Source organism: Schistocerca piceifrons, chromosome 11 (genome assembly GCF_021461385.2).
Source record: "Schistocerca piceifrons isolate TAMUIC-IGC-003096 chromosome 11, iqSchPice1.1, whole genome shotgun sequence".
Lineage (NCBI taxonomy): Eukaryota > Metazoa > Arthropoda > Insecta > Orthoptera > Acrididae > Schistocerca > Schistocerca piceifrons.
Window position 1 is genome coordinate 152,498,035 of NC_060148.1, and position 16,648 is coordinate 152,514,682.

The following is a 16,648-nucleotide window of genomic DNA, read 5'->3' on the forward strand; positions in this document are numbered from 1 at the left end:
AAAGTCTCTGAAATTGGTTTTATGGTAATTTCTTCTATTGAGTTGATTAGATCTTTTTGTGATTGTCTCTTGGTTTGCCTGATAATTTGTGTGAACTTTTGCTTGATATTTTTGAAGTTGGTTGCATCTTCTTCTGTTTTCTGTGTTTGAAATTTTAACCATGCACAATGTCTTCCATTACGAATTTTGTCATATTCTGAGATCCACCAGACATGTCTATTAGGTGCGTCCAATGGGGCTAAATTTTCTGCTTGTTGCCTGAGAATTTTAACATTATAGATATCTCTGTGGAAGAATTTGTCCATAAATACATGATCCAGCTGCCATTCTCCTTTTCTCCAATCAGGATGTTTCCAAGTTTTACATTTGTTTCGCCTCCTTTTGAAGTATGTGTACTTTGAGATCAATTTGTGTTCCCTACAGATTTCAGGAAGTCTTTGACCATTTTTATTTGTTTATGTGGAGCCTATTTCCCAATAATATCCCAGCATTTCTTTTCTCTTTTTAGTTGAGCATTGAAGTCCCCTAACAGGATCTTAACAATGTTAATATTTACATGGTTTATTGCTTGGTCAAGGAGATCCCAAAACTTTTCCACTTTGTTCCTTGTCTTTGTTAGAAAATTCTTTTCATTAGTAGGGGTATGGGCATTAACAATGATATAAATTTTGTTATACATTTTTAAACCCAAAGTTGCAATTCTAGGGGAGGTGACTTGAAAATCAATAATCAAATCTATTGTTTTCAATTGACTATAAACCCAGTTCCAAATTGGGGACATTCTTTCATAACCCTCATTCCAGGTTTACCATTGTAAATTCTGTAGCCTTCTGATTTGAATGGTTCTTCTGTAGTATTTCTTATTTCCTGGAGCCCTGTTTCTAAAATTTTCTGCTTCTCTAAGTCATCCATCAAATCTTTAGTTTTCCTATTTTAAGTAGAGAATTAATATTATGAGTTGCAATGTCGTTGATCTGATCTTGTTTGATCCTGTTCTTATGAACTGGCATAAGAATGGGTGTTTGCCAATGCTCAGACTCATTGACACCTAGGTGGCTACCCACCAAATCCGATGTAGCCTTCTCCCACAGGAATTTACCTCTGAAGTGTGACTAATGCTAATCTAACACTGCTAATTATGGGAATTACTAATAGATTAGTTTGTATGTATGTAGATGCACATTTACTACTATGAAAAAATATCACTGTTCCTCCTACTACTTTAGTCAGATACTTATTTTATGTAGTATCTCCACATACATTAATACTCTGCTATCCACCTAATGGCGCATGGCAAATAGTACCCCATAACCCTGCTGGTCATTTTCTTTCCCATTCCACTCGCAAATACAACTAGGGAAAAAAACTGTATATGTGCTTCCATATCAGCCCCGATTTCTCAAATTTTATCTCCATAGTCCTTATGTGCAATGTATATTGGAAACAACAGAATAGTTTGGCAGTCCGCTTCAAATGACAGTTCTTTCAATTTTCTCAATAGCATTCCTTGAAAGAACATCACCTTCCCACCAGGGATTCCAATTTGAGTTCCTGAAAAATCTCCACAACACTTGTGTTTTGTTTGAATCTACCAGTAACAAATCTAGCAGCTTGTCTCTGGATTGCTTCTTGAACAAACAATTAATACACCTTTACACAGAAATTTTATCAGCTGTCTACCTATTGCCGAAGTCTAAACCCATTCAACACAAAGACCAAAGTTAAGTGGAACTTGCATCTCCGAGTCAAAATATTCTAATGAGCACAAGAGTGGCTAATAATATAGTACTGAACTTTGTTTTAGATACACAATATCTTCTAGAAACTAAATATACCTGTTCATCCACTCTACAACCAATGAAAACAGAAAAAAAATAATACACCCTAATAATCTACACACAGAATATTAAGCGACCCAACTCACTGAATGAAATAATGAAAAATATACTTATGCTTCATTACATATTCATTCCATATACACTCATACAAATGACTCTGCAGAACATTGTGTGCGCTCTCATTTCACTCCATAGCTCACTATTTCTTTGCAATATCATTCCATTGTATACTACCTTATTCAGAAATTACCTTTGTTGTAATGGAACTGGCTAATTCTCCTAGTTATCTGAACATACAACAATTTGATACTCAATGTGTTCTCCAACTGATCACTGCATAGTCCTTCTGGGTTATTTCCCAGGACACTTGCTCCCACCCACATTTCGGCCACCCACTTTCCCTTACAATACTTGACGGTTGAAATAGATGATTCTCCCCATCTCAATCCCATCTCCGAATCTCTATTTTCTTCATCTTCACTGTAGCTGGACAAATTATTCCACATGAGAAAAATAAGCCATCAGCAGTCTAGTTCCTCAACTGTATCATGCAACAAGTGGATGGCACAGACACAACCAGCATTTCAAAAAATACAATAGTTCTGAGGCTATGTCTTAAATTTCTAAAACTGTGTCATTACAAGACAACCTCCACATTCAATTTTTTAAGTACTGCCACATTAGCTCATGACATTTAGCTGTTGGAACATTAATGCAGGATATGGGCTTTCAATTAGTAGCACCTCATACATTGGTCTGCAAGATCACCAAACATTCATATAAATTTAAAAAACAACTGATAATTACCATTCAACACCAAGCAAGTGATAAAAATCAATGCAACTTCTTGATCCTAACATCTAATCTCATGACTTCATTCACTAGGTGATGTGTCTCTTACTATTATTTTTCAGGCTAATGGTATCTTCACATATGACAGCAATTACAATCACAAAAATCATTAAACACAGGGAAATGATAATATGCAATGTATGCACATCATAATTAAGCCTGACAAACAAATATCTGATGTAGAAACTAGTACATACAGGTTTTCAGAAAATATTCACAGTGTACATTGTAAATCATATACTTAGGAGTACAGTAACAAAGCTTAATCTAGCTTCTCATGCAATTACCTAATAAAATTCCCAATTCTGCAATTTATACATTGTCTTGCTGGCCACGTGCCAGTATCAAAATGATCAGCCCTATTTTTCTGGATCATGATTAAGCCCTAGACTGCATGTCACTCCAGATGACAGAGCTAAGATGTTCACTGCACAACTGCATGTGCTACACATGATCACTGTTATGGTAACACATCCTATTCATAGATTTGCTCAGGTGACTACCACTATTTCATACGTATTTTCAAAGTAACAAGTGGGGTACACATCAGTGGTTTCAGTGCCAACCACATGACCTGGTTTTCCAGGCCACACAACCAGCAACACACTGTTCTCCACACTTGCACTGAGAGCAGCACTCCATGCAGAGAGCATTATCTCTGCACCTCTGCCCGGGTGCTATGGAGGCATCCTGTACGACCTATGATCTCTTGGGTTGCATATGGAGGCCAGTACTGCCTTTTCTATTTTCATGGTAACTGGTCACCAACTACAAGCCAGCCACTTTGACAACTACAGCTATGCCTTAGGACACCCTACAGTTCATTGTTTTGGCCAATCTTCTGATTTGCACATCCGTGACTACTATGCGTGGTGTTATTTCTGTAAAACCCTTCTTGTGGAACAACACTATTTGTGTTCCACTTACTGTCCTGTCTACTTTTGATGCCAATGCATCCCTTTAATTTGTTCAAAATGGCATAATATGAGTCTCTGTGACCTTAAGTCTTGGTCTGGTAGCTGCAAATCAACTACACTTCGTTACATACTGTGAGCTGTCACTAGCATGATAGTTTGGTTCCTTGACCTGTAACCTTGTATAGTCTTTCTCTAATTTTATTTCTGTGACATGTTTATCAATGTGAGCATCTTTCCCTTAGCAAGGTCATAAAGCATATCTAAGCAAATAATCTTTCCTCTTTAGATCTGCCAGGACTAATTGTGAGGTTATACATGGCTTCATCTCAGTACAATCATTAACCAAAAGCCATACACAGGTTTTCTATAACTAAAAAATTTATAACTAATACAACAAGTACCACAGGAGCTGCCACAATATGTACAGGTTGTGGCCAAAGTATCAGGGCTGATCTGCAACACACAAATTCTCTCTCTTTTTCAAAACCAAAAATTTTAGGACAAAATCACGAATAACTATGATTCAACAAAAAATAAGAACAGCCAATGTTCTTTTGAATTGTATTTATCAGAGGTTATTGAAAGGAGGAATATTTCTCAAATGACCCACACTATTAGAACTTACACTTCATCTAAATGTGAATTTCCTGTATCCATCACACACAGCCATTATACAATATAGTTGATATCAACAAGGGCTACAGAAAACAGGATTATACCAGCAACCAGTCCCCTTCCACTTCTGTTTACAACAGTCCGCACATAACAGATGATATGATAGTCAAGTTCAGGAGTAAAAAAATACTCTACAATTACGAACAGCAAAAAGTTCCAGAAAACTGACAATCTGTGCTAATTCCACTGTAATACATCCTTTACTCTACACAATTAACAAAAGACTCATTACTTGACTACATGCAATACATTAGAGATGTGAATACTTACAATATCCTCAGTGACAATTTCCAAATTCAATTCAGGATCCTCCTTGATAAAATCAGTGGACCAAGATATTCCAAATGGATCTTTAACAGACTGCATGAAAAAAAAAAAATGCTGAAATATAACTGCTCGCTAACTTCTGACACAGTTCTCAATATTCCTTTCTTATGAATATCATCCAACTCTGCACAGATTCTAATCAACTGGGAAGAGTGAGTGTCACAATTCATCCAAATCAGTTCTAATGTCTCTGATTTTGCTATCAGCCATTGTGTAGTATTTATTTGGCATACTTTCACTTTCTATTCCTATCACATAATCCATTCTGATTTCAGTGGCACTATGGCCTGCTCTATCGGGAGGTCATACTCCCATATGCAAACTTGATATATGGGTGTGTGGCAACATTTCAAAATTAAACTCTGATAATAGAGAAACTCCAATAATCTTCCAGCTGTAAAGCAATAAATAAGAGGGCTTTTCAGTGTTTAATCAAATGATTATTGCATTCTCTACATTATCATCAAAATTAACAAAATTTAATGCTATTTACACAGCTTCTTGCTCTTCACCATATATTTTCAGTGCCTGCTCTTTGGGAAACCATTCACATTTATGTCATGTGTACTGGAGGGAAATCAGAAGGAATTACATACAGCCACTGCAGGATTTCAGTAATGTAAATATTACAGTAAATAGCGACTGGGAACTCTAAACTATACCCCAACACATATCATAGTTCCAGATCTTCTGTTACAGCACTGTGACAGAGACATATAATGAGATTAAGTTTCTTCCAAGAGGAAGACTTTCTTGCTCCGTTGATACCAAACATGTACTTAATGCATTCATTACATACCATCATAATAAAAAATTAATACAAGGGTAATGGTTCACAGAAATATGCTTGTTACAAGTTCTGTTAAAATACTATTGGTGATAAACATGAAATAACACATCTAACTAGAGTCAACTGGAAGACCACAAAAATTCTTGAAAATAGCTGGTATCATAGGTTACAATTGCACACCATCCATAATTTAGCTTGAATGCCCATATTTCTGTCATGGCATTCTTACTACACTTCCTACACAATAAAGTGCTTGTGTGAAAACTTACATTATGCTCTGATCCATCAGCATGTTGTTTCACTTCAGGATCTTGCTTTACCAAAACACTAGGTCCTTCAGTCTTTAATGGGTCTTCAAGAAACTGAAAAAAGCAAAAACGTTACGTGATCAAGGCTTCTGTGTCTTGTTCCAAATGGCTCTCTTGAAGAGGAGGAGGAGGAGGAGGCAGGGAGGAGGAGGAGGAGGAGGCAGGGAGGAGGAGGAGGAGGAGGCAGGGAGGAGGAGGAGGAGGAGGAGGCAGGGAGGAGGAGGAGGAGGAGGAGGCAGGGAGGAGGAGGAGGAGGAGGAGGCAGGGAGGAGGAGGAGGAGGAGGAGGCAGGGAGGAGGAGGAGGAGGAGGAGGCAGGGAGGAGGAGGAGGAGGAGGAGGCAGGGAGGAGGAGGAGGAGGAGGCAGGGAGGAGGAGGAGGAGGCATGGGAGGAGGCAGGGGAGGAGGAGGAGGAGGAGGAGGAGGAGGAGGAGGAGGCAGGGGAGGAGGGGGAGGAGGGGGAGGAGGGGGAGGAGGAGGAGGAGGCAGGGGAGGAGGCAGGGGAGGAGGCAGGGGAGGAGGAGGAGGAGGAGGAGGCAGGGAGGAGGCAGGGGAGGAGGCAGGGGAGGAGGCAGGGGAGGAGGCAGGGGAGGAGGCAGGGGAGGAGGCAGGGGAGGAGGCAGGGGAGGAGGCAGGGGAGGAGGCAGGGGAGGAGGCAGGGGAGGAGGCAGGGGAGGAGGCAGGGGAGGAGGCAGGGGAGGAGGCAGGGGAGGAGGCAGGGGAGGAGGCAGGGGAGGAGGAGGAGGAGGAGGAGGAGGAGGAGGAGGAGGCAGGGGAGGAGGAAGAGGAGAAGGAGGAGGAGGCAGGGGAGGAGGAGGAGGAGGAGGCGGGGGAGGAGGAGGAGGAGGAGGAGGAGGAGGCAGGGGAGGAGGAAGAGGAGAAGGAGGAGGAGGCAGGGGAGGAGGAGGAGGAGGAGGCGGGGGAGGAGGAGGAGGAGGAGGAGGAGGAGGCAGGGGAGGAGGAGGAGGAGGAGGCAGGGGAGGAGGAGGAGGAGGAGGAGGCAGGGGAGGAGGAGGAGGAGGCAGGGGAGGAGGAGGAGGAGGCAGGGGAGGAGGAGGGGGAGGCAGGGGAGGAGGAGGGGGAGGAGGGGGAGGCAGGGGAGGAGGAGGGGGAGGAGGAGGAGGAGGAGGAGGAGGAGGAGGAGGAGGAGGAGGAGGAGGAGGCAGGGGAGGAGGAGGAGGAGGAGGCAGGGGAGGAGGAGGAGGAGGAGGAGGCAGGGGAGGAGGAGGAGGAGGAGGAGGCAGGGGAGGAGGAGGAGGAGGAGGAGGAGGAGGAGGAGGAGGCAGGGGAGGAGGAGGAGGAGGAGGAGGAGGCAGGGGAGGAGGAGGAGGAGGAGGAGGAGGCAGGGGAGGAGGAGGAGGAGGAGGCAGGGGAGGAGGAGGAGGAGGAGGAGGCAGGGGAGGAGGAGGAGGAGGAGGAGGCAGGGGAGGAGGAGGAGGAGGAGGAGGCAGAGGAGGAGGCAGGGGAGGAGGAGGAGGAGGAGGAGGAGGCAGGGGAGGAGGAGGAGGAGGCAGGGGAGGAGGAGGAGGAGGAGGAGGCAGGGGGGGAGGAGGAGGAGGCAGGGGAGGAGGAGGAGGAGGAGGAGGCAGGGGAGGAGGAGGAGGAGGAGGAGCAGGGGAGGAGGAGGAGGAGGAGGAGGAGGAGGCTGGGGAGGAGGAGGAGGAGGAGGCTGGGGAGGAGGAGGAGGAGGCAGGGGAGGAGGAGGAGGAGGCAGGGGAGGAGGAGGAGGAGGCAGGGGAGGAGGAGGAGGAGGCAGGGGAGGAGAAGGGGGAGGAGGAGGAGGCAGGGGAGGAGGAGGGGGAGGAGGAGGAGGAGGAGGAGGCAGGGGAGGAGGAGGAGGAGGAGGAGGAGGAGGAGGCAGGGGAGGAGGAGGAGGAGGAGGCAGGGGAGGAGGAGGAGGAGGAGGAGGAGGAGGAGGCAGGGGAGGAGGAGGAGGAGGAGGAGGCAGGGGAGGAGGAGGAGGAGGAGGAGGCAGGGGAGGAGGAGGAGGAGGAGGAGGAGGCAGGGGAGGAGGAGGAGGAGGAGGAGGCAGGGGAGGAGGAGGAGGAGGAGGCGGCAGGGGAGGAGGAGGAGGAGGAGGAGGAGGCAGGGGAGGAGGAGGAGGAGGAGGAGGAGGCAGGGGAGGAGGAGGAGGAGGAGGAGGCAGGGGAGGAGGAGGAGGAGGAGGCAGGGGAGGAGGAGGAGGAGGAGGCAGGGGAGGAGGAGGAGGAGGAGGCAGGGGAGGAGGAGGAGGAGGAGGCAGGGGAGGAGGAGGAGGAGGAGGAGGCAGGGGAGGAGGAGGAGGAGGAGGAGGAGGCAGGGGAGGAGGAGGAGGCAGGGGAGGAGGAGGAGGCAGGGGAGGAGGAGGAGGAGGAGGAGGAGGAGGAGGCAGGTGAGGAGGAGGCAGGGGAGGAGGAGGTTGGTTGGTTGGTTGGTTTGGGGGATGAAAGGGACCAGACTGCCATGGTCATCGGTCCCTTTTTCCAAAGACAAAGAACACCCACAGAGAATAAAAAAAGAGGAACAGAAGAGATCACAGACGATACAGAACAAGAGAGACGGAGACAAGGACAAGACAAAACGAACTAAAACCACACAGAGTGTGACGGTGGTTGGCCGACCATAGAAATAAATAAGGAAAAGCCAACCACTTAGGAACACATTAAAAAAAACCAGTGGAAAATCATAGGCCAAAGGCCAGAGTCAACACAAAACAATAAAATAAAACAGAAACACTCAGAGTAAATGATAAAATCCCCCTGCCCGAAGAAAACGTAAAACTAAGTCAGCCATAGTGGAGTCGTCTGTTAAAAGGGCAGGGAGCGTAGCAGGCAGCGCAAATGTCTGCCTGACCACTGCTAAAAGGGGGCAGGCCAGCAAAATGTGGGCCACTGTCAAAGCTGCCCCACAGCGACAGAGAGGAGGGTCCTCCCGGCGCAGTAAATAACTGTGTGTCACCCGGGAGTGGCCAATGCGGAGCCGGCAAAGAACTACTGAGTCCCTGCGAGTGGCTCGCAGAGATGACCGCCACACAGCCGTCGTCTCCTTGACAGCACGGAGTTTATTGCGCATTGGCAGTTCGCGCCATTCATCGTCCCATAGCGCCAAGATTTTGCGGCGGAAGACTGCCCGCAAATCAGTCTCTGGGAGGCCAACGTCCAGAGATGGCTGACTGGTGGCCTCTTTCGCCAGGTGGTCAACATGTTCGTTACCCGGGATACCGACATGACCGGGGGTCCACACAAAGACCACAGAGCGGCCGCAACAGGCGAGAGTATGCAGAGACTCGTGGATAGCCATTACCAAACGTGAACGAGGGAAACACTGGTCGAGAGCTCGTAAACCGCTCAGGGAATCGCTACAGATAACGAAGGACTCGCCTGAGCAGGAGCGGATATACTCTAGGGCACGAAAGATGGCGACCAGTTCAGCAGTGTAAACGCTGCAGCCATCCGGCAAGGAACGTTGTTCGGAAAGGTCCCCTAGAGTGAGCGCATATCCGACACGACCAGCAACCATCGAACCGTCAGTGTAAACAACACCAGAGCCCTGATACGTGGCCAGGATAGAATAAAAGCGGCGGCGGAAGGCCTCTGGAGGGACTGAGTCCTTAGGGCCCTGTGCCAAGTCGAGCCGAAGGCTAGGGCGACGAACACACCATGGGGGTGTATGCAAAGTAGCCCAGAAAGGAGGTGGAACAGTGAAACCCTGGAGCCCAGAGAGAAGCTCCTTGATGCAGACCGCTATTGTACAACCAGACCGGGGCCGACGTTCTGGCATACGGACGACCGACCGCGGGAACAGGAGACGATAGTTTGGATGCCTGGGCGAGCTTAGAACATGGGCAGCATAAGCGGCCAGCAAACGTTGGCGTCGGAACCGCAGGGGAGGTACACCTGCCTCCACTAGTACGCTGTCCACAGGGCTGGTGCGGAAAGCACCAGTGGCAAGGCGTATCCCGCTGTGGAGAATCGGGTCCAGCACCCGTAACGCAGATGGGGATGCTGAGCCATAAGCCAGGCTCCCATAATCCAGACGGGACTGGATTAACGCCTGGTAGAGCCGCAACAGTGTAGAGCGGTCGGCGCCCCAGTGGGTGTTGCTCAAGCATCGCAGAGCGTTTAGATGCCGCCAACACGTCTGTTTCAGCTGCCGGATATGAGGCAGCCAAGTCAACCGGGCATCGAAAACCACCCCCAAAAACCTGTGGGTCTCCACCACAGCAAGGAGTTCGTCGGCAAGATAAAGCCGCGGCTCAGGATGGACTGTTCGGCACCGGCAGAAATGCATAACGCAGGTCTTGGCTGCCGAAAACTGAAACCCATGCGCTACAGCCCAAGACTGCGCCTTACGGATAGCGCCCTGTAGCTGACGTTCAACAGCCTGTAACCTCCCCCTCTCTTATCGACCTTAATGACAGTGAAAAATGAAACCGCGTGTACCTAATGGGAATTTTGGAAAAGCAATCGTCACCGAAGTTAACCTGTCGGTAAAGAGGGAGGAAAGGGTTACATCTAAATGAAAGGAAAAATGCAAGTGAAACTGGTGGAAATTAATTTTGAAAAGGGGTAAAGTTAATAAAGAAAGTAAGTGTGCGGCCGTTACGTTAGCAATTAACTAGCGGTAATTAGATATTTGAGATTTGGGGGAAATCACGGTCGCCAGTCCTAAGGACAATTACTATAGTAACTGAAAAAGAAAGGTTATTACACATATAATTAACACTAGAAGTGTGGCAACTGAAGGTTGACACGTGTAGTGTGAAAACTGACAGTTTGTCAGAAGTAATAAATTTCGCTACACTCTGACTTAATTTAGCAAAAGAATTAATAAAACCGGAAAATCGAAAGTTAATTTAGTGACTGAAGTTAATAGTGAGCTTTCTTTCTGAAGCACATCGAAATCCAGTAAAATACGGTTAGTCTTGGACTACCTCAACAATCATTTCAAAAGCAACTTGACTCTACGCAATTTAGAAACAAGAGATTTAACTTTGAACTTGAATTAAATGATTCTGAACAATTAACAATAGTAAAATTTAGTACGTACCAAGCTGAGCTGCAGTCACAGGTAAGCTAAAATACGGTAACAAAGCTCGCACTCTTAATTTGTGCTTGTGCAATTTAAATATTGTAGCCAGCTGAACTTTGAAATTAAAGCAGTGAAATCGAATTATATTATTTTAATGCTGGCGTTTGAATTTCAACGACGCTCGGGTTCATTTCGGAAAAGGAAGGGACCCTGCCTGGCAATGCAATTGGGACAATGAGCAACAAAGGTTCATGCTAAGTTGCTGTAATTTTGCGAGGCAAATGGAACAATTTGAAAAGCTGAGGTCTGCCATACAGTTCTGAAACTTTACGTGCTTTTAGTCTTCCTTGTTGGTTGATTGAAGGTTTGAAGCCGTCGATCGAGGAGGTGGCGACAGTCACTCATTGTCGGCCGTCGCTGTTGCAGAAGCTGGATGTTGGCGCGCCTTCTTCTCGACACGGTCACCAGGCGAAACGGGCTCTTGATGTGCGCCAGCTAATGCTTCCCGTCCGCGACACCATGTCAGAAACTATCATCGCGAGTCGAGCGCAATTACATGCTGCCAAACCCCGAAAGCGCGGCAACTCGCGGGAGCGTCACACAACACACCTGCTCCACTCGCTACTCCCGCCAGACTCTCACTGTTCTGCCCGCGCTCCACGCGGCAGAGTTCACACTACCAAAGATCCTACACACTTTGATTCGTCACACGACCTATCGATGTAATCGTTCGATAGCAGTTTTCCCTAGGCAAGACCCAGCGTAAAAATACAAATAATATTTACGAAACAAACCAATTATACATCGACATAAGTGCATAAATATATATATACAAACAGTAAAACAATTACAATATATAAAGAGACAGAAATGTCATATCTTGAGGTAACAAAACAAGGAAAGAAAATAATAGTACAATAGATGAAAATAGGAGGATATGCATTTCCGGCGTTACACGTGCCCCACATTGTCTGAGGATGTTCGTGTAACGTAAACAGACTCAGAAAATGTCCCAAAAAAGAAACAGCGGAAATGCATATGCTCAAAACATCAACAAAATTTAGCATTCGTCTAATTAATCATAAATCAATTTTTAGACCATAATAATTGAGTGGGGACACTCCTAATCTTATTCCACTCTGTCATCTTGCACAAAATAAAACAGGTTGACAACATATTAAAATTCATAGAAGATATAGAAAATGGTTTAGCTATTCCAAAATCATTAAAATTCGTAACACTATGAGAAATGGAATACTATTTGCAAAATTAATCAGAGTACATGGTCATAAAAACAGGTAGATGAAAATACGCAAGTTAATTATTAATTACATAGAATACACATTTTATATAACCTTTTCGTAATTAATACGCTTGCCATGAGAGTCCACTTAATGCTAAACAAGAAAATAATATTCAGTAGATCGAAAAAAACATAAATATTGACAGCAGAATTCTTTCACATCAGCTGTCCGGGAAGAAAAATTATTCCGCCTTTCGTACTCGCAAGTACAAAGAATGCCGACAGCGGCACAAGAGCCAACAGCGGCACGAGAGCCGACAGCGGCTCGCCTCGCCAGTATTGTTGCGCCCGCGTGTGCGGCACGCTTGATCTCACTCGCCCTTGTGACGGCGTTTCCAGAACGTCCGTTTCACTGAATTCTTTAGGAAAAACTCACTCCCGAGTAATCTCAAGGAGTCCCTTAATACTATCACAGTGGATAACTCAACACTGTCCATCATCACACGCATGTACTAGCCTGAAACTTAAAACAGCGTCTAAGTACATCGGCAATGACTAGTAAATCACATATTTATGAAATCTTACAGCTATTTACAAAATCATATTTACATTCCTTAATCTACTGTGACTCAGCTGAAAACTTAAACTAGCAGCTTGGATTTTTCAGTTGATTAGATCATGATTAAATTGATTAAAATTAAATTGATTAATCAAAACGCGCTTTAGTGTCATGACGACGTATGCGAGCATCGGCTTTTAGCTTCATTACTTCTCGCAAACGATCCTTTTTCACACCAATACTAATGTCAATCCGTGGAGGGAATTTGATTATCTCTTCCACTAAACTTGTACTTCTGTCACCCAACAGGATTTCCTCAGGAGAAAATCCCGTAGATTCATGTCTCAAGGTGTTCATAATTCTCTCAAATACTGCTACATATTTGCCCCATGCCCTATGGTTGTGATGGCAATAGGTACGGGAAAGTCGGCCTCGTCTTTGTTCGTGTGTTACGTTTGACACACCGTCTACAATACTTTCCAACTCACTTTCTACATTTTTGTCAATGCCGAAATTCCTCATGTTACGGCAGTTCAAACTCATTCCTACGTCAATGTCATCCAGCCAGTTAACAATGTGTATAGGCTGGTATTGCCTATGCACACCGTCTCCTGCCTCGTCAAAACCAACTACCATTGTTTTATCTAGTGACATACATGTCAAAGTTTTGCTTTCGCAGTTAATCACTGCACGATACTTTAATAGCCAATCTAACCCGATAATTACTTCCGTAGTTAAGTCTGGCACGACGACAAACTCTTGTTCAAATCGTGCCCCACATATCTCGAAGTTGACAAAAATCTGTTTTGTGACCGGTTTACTGGCCTTCCCAGTAGCACCGATAATTTTCACTCCTGTTACTGGCATAACTACGATACCAGGTCTGTCTTTCAGTAACTCAAATATTTTCCCAGATACAGCACTCAATTCTGCACCGGTGTCAATCAACACGTTTAGTTGTAGGTCGTGCATATTAACAGACACTACTATCTGTCTACACTTGTCCTCGACTGTTTCTTTATTTTCCCACAGTAAATCCTCGTCTATATCCAGGTCATTCCAAAAAAAACCATCCGGCTTTGATCCTAAATCCGGTTTATCTGGCGGCTTTTCCAGCCTCTGTTTACATACAGTTTTAATTTCAACACGTTTGTCCTGAGGCTTAGTCTGTAGCTTCGCCTCCAATACCGAAACCTTTTCCTGTAACTCGTCAACTAGTGAGTGTTGCTTTGCTATCAATTCACTAATTGTCACCTTCGTTGATTCCACTTTCGTCAGATTGATCTCATCTGCCAATCTACCTGGAGGAATGTGCCCAGTAGCATCTGCAATTACTTCCTCTAGATCTGCGCAACCCACACTGTTATCTTCTGACCGTATAATGTCAGCTCTAACCTCATACACGCTGTAATCTACGTGCTTTTCTACCAATCGTGTCCGGCTATCACTAAAATTTTCGTAATCTTTCTCCTTAATACTCTCGCAATGTTTAAACTGGATGTTCGCGTCGGATGGGTCGGCTACTTCTAACACTACAACTTTCGGTTAAGTCTGCCGGTTAGGGCCAGAACTTTCCGTTACTACTTCAACATTCAACTCCTGCGGGACGAAACACGACGCATCTTGCTCGTGCTCCCCCTTAACATCAACTATTTCTAGTAAAGTCTGCCGGTTAGGGCCAGAACTTTCCATCACTTCACAATCACTATCTTCCTGCGGGACGAGACGCGGCAAATCCTGCCCGCGCTCCCCATAAACACTTCTCCCGTACAGGCCCCTATAATCTCTTAGTTCGTCGTATAAGCGACCGAACTGCCTTAACCAGACCTCATCCCTCTCTGCATCCCCTCGCTCGATGACGGACGTTTTATCCGAGATCTGATCTTCTTTCAACACTTGCGAATCATTCTTAAACTCAATCTCCAGTTCCGCTGTGGGTATTACAGCTGCCACTTTATAGTCGATTTCCGGAACACTACTTAAATTGTTCTCACTGACAGTGAATGTATTTTCTACTGCCGTGTCTACAGCTGATCTACTACTTGTGGGCGCACTCCTTTCTCCTAATACTGGCACACTCTCCCGCCGTTGATTATTCCATACGGAATTTTCATAACGACGACACCTGGGTTTTCTCCTGTTATTGGGCCGCCAAAATTTCTCCACGCCCGGTCGGCCCCTCACCGGCGCGGCTAATGGTTTCCCTGTCTCGTCCCAGCAGATACGCTCCCCGGATACTGCTGAGGCGGCTGGTCACACCCTCTGGCGTTATTACTATTCTGCGCAGCCCGTATCACGCTAGTATGATACTGGTTTCCGTCATTCCGGTTATTATTTGCATTGTACCGATTGTTATTACGGTCCGAACCATTATTGTTATTGCTGCCATGGTTGCGGTATGCATTATTCCCATGGTTATCGTTGGTGTGGTTGCTGTGGTACCCGTTGTTGTTACCACGGCCTCTACCACTGTCGCGATTATTGCGCCAATTGTCCTCGTCCTCCACTCTTTCCAGGAAATCATTTATTGTCCTGTAATTGCTTCCTACGTAGCGTTTTGTATCATCTGGAAGCTTCTTGTAGAGTTCCCAGACTATTTCGGATTCCGTGCGGCGATCACGCAAATATTCCAACTTGCGGATCCAGCCCTCACAAAACTCCCTCATCGAACCGCGCGAATTCGCATCGAAAGGCCTCGATACGACAAATTCGCGCCAGACACTTTGTTGTTTTTTCTCTGACCAGTATTCAGCCAGAAACAAATTTTTAAACTCGTCAAAAGTCAGGTTCGTAATGTCGAGGTTTAAGCCCCAACGCTTGGCATCACCAGCCAGCACATCAATAACCGCATTAATTTTTCTCTCATTAGTCCATGATCTGGGTAAAACTCTTTCACAATTTTTAATGAAATCCGTCGCGTGTATACCGCCTTTTTTCAAGGGGTCGAACCGCTCCTCTTTCGTCAACAATTCCGAACTATGTGCACAGATTGGCACATAGCTCTGTTTTTCGTCAAGTTTCTTTTCTAATTCCGACACTCTCGTAATTACTTGGCAAGTGGTTGTCGCAAGCGTTTCCACTTCCCTCTTTTTCTCTTCGCAGGTATTAGCCTGCTCCCTCACTTTAGTGTCTACTTCGGACACTAAAGCCTTTAAAGTTTCCACCTTCTGTGGATCCTCTTTTTTCACTAATTGAATTTGTTCCGTCACCTTATTCTCGATGATCGGAGCAACTGCGTCTCCTACACTTTTCTCGATTCTGCTAATTTCGGAATCAAAACGAGTATTTATGCTCGCAATTTCCGCCTGAACGCCTATCATTTCCTGTTTAAGATTACCGATTTCGGTATTAATTACAACAATATCTTCTTTGATTTTATCAACTTTTGTGTTAACAACTCCAACATTGTTGATAACAACGTTAATAGCTTTGTTCTGATTGTCTAGCATCCGTTCAAATTTTTCAGACTGAGCTTCTTGCTTGGCAGCCCGAGCTTCTTGCTTGGCAGCCTGATCTTCTTGCTTGGCCGATTGACTCTTGATTTCGTTAATCAAAACGTTCAATAAATCAGTTAAATTCCCGGAAACTACCGGTTTTACTTCCGTAGCGGCTTCCTCTTTAATTGTCCCCCCGTATTCGTCATCAAGGGATTCAGATTTGATTTTCACTTCTGATTCCGAAACATTTTCTAAACTTTGGAATTCCATTTCTGCTCTTTGTTGCGTTTCGGCGGTCGCGTCTTTCATGCTAGCCGCCTGCCCCTGAACAATGGGTGCCGCGGCGCGCGTTTCCCACTGTTCGACCGATTGTTCCGTATCCAAGTCTACCAAATTTTGGCAATTGTTGCCTTCACTCATTTTAATAATTTTCAATATAACTTCCAAATCTCAAATATAATTAGGATTACTCCCACTACTTATTCTCGCTGACGTAACGGCCTGTACGTAACCAGTACTTTGTTACGAGATTTGCAACATACAAAATTCGTGTCCAGAACAACCTCAAATCCGAAGATTGTCCTGTCACCAGGTCGCCACGTGTAACCTCCCCCTCTCTTATCGACCTTAATGACAGTGAAAAATGAAACCGCGAGTACCTAATGGGAATTTTGGAAAAGCAATCGTCACCGA

At 45.5% G+C, this 16,648-nt stretch overlaps 1 protein-coding gene across 11 annotated transcripts in view; it reads right to left on the reverse strand.

Moving 5' to 3' along the window:
- The window catches only part of LOC124720092 (zinc finger protein 724-like), a 136,678-nt gene that overhangs the window by 74,417 nt on the left and 45,613 nt on the right, over nt 1–16,648 (reverse strand). For 9 of the 11 annotated variants that reach the window (XM_047245374.1, XM_047245373.1, XM_047245380.1 and 6 more), the window contains 2 exons: nt 5,669–5,761; nt 4,553–4,642 (listed from right to left, as the gene is read on the reverse strand). In XM_047245374.1, coding sequence (XP_047101330.1) covers nt 4,553–4,642; nt 5,669–5,761 — 183 coding nt within the window. The remainder of the gene's footprint in view (nt 1–4,552; nt 4,643–5,668; nt 5,762–16,648) is intronic. The other 2 variants (XM_047245381.1, XM_047245382.1) reach the window with 1 other exon arrangement.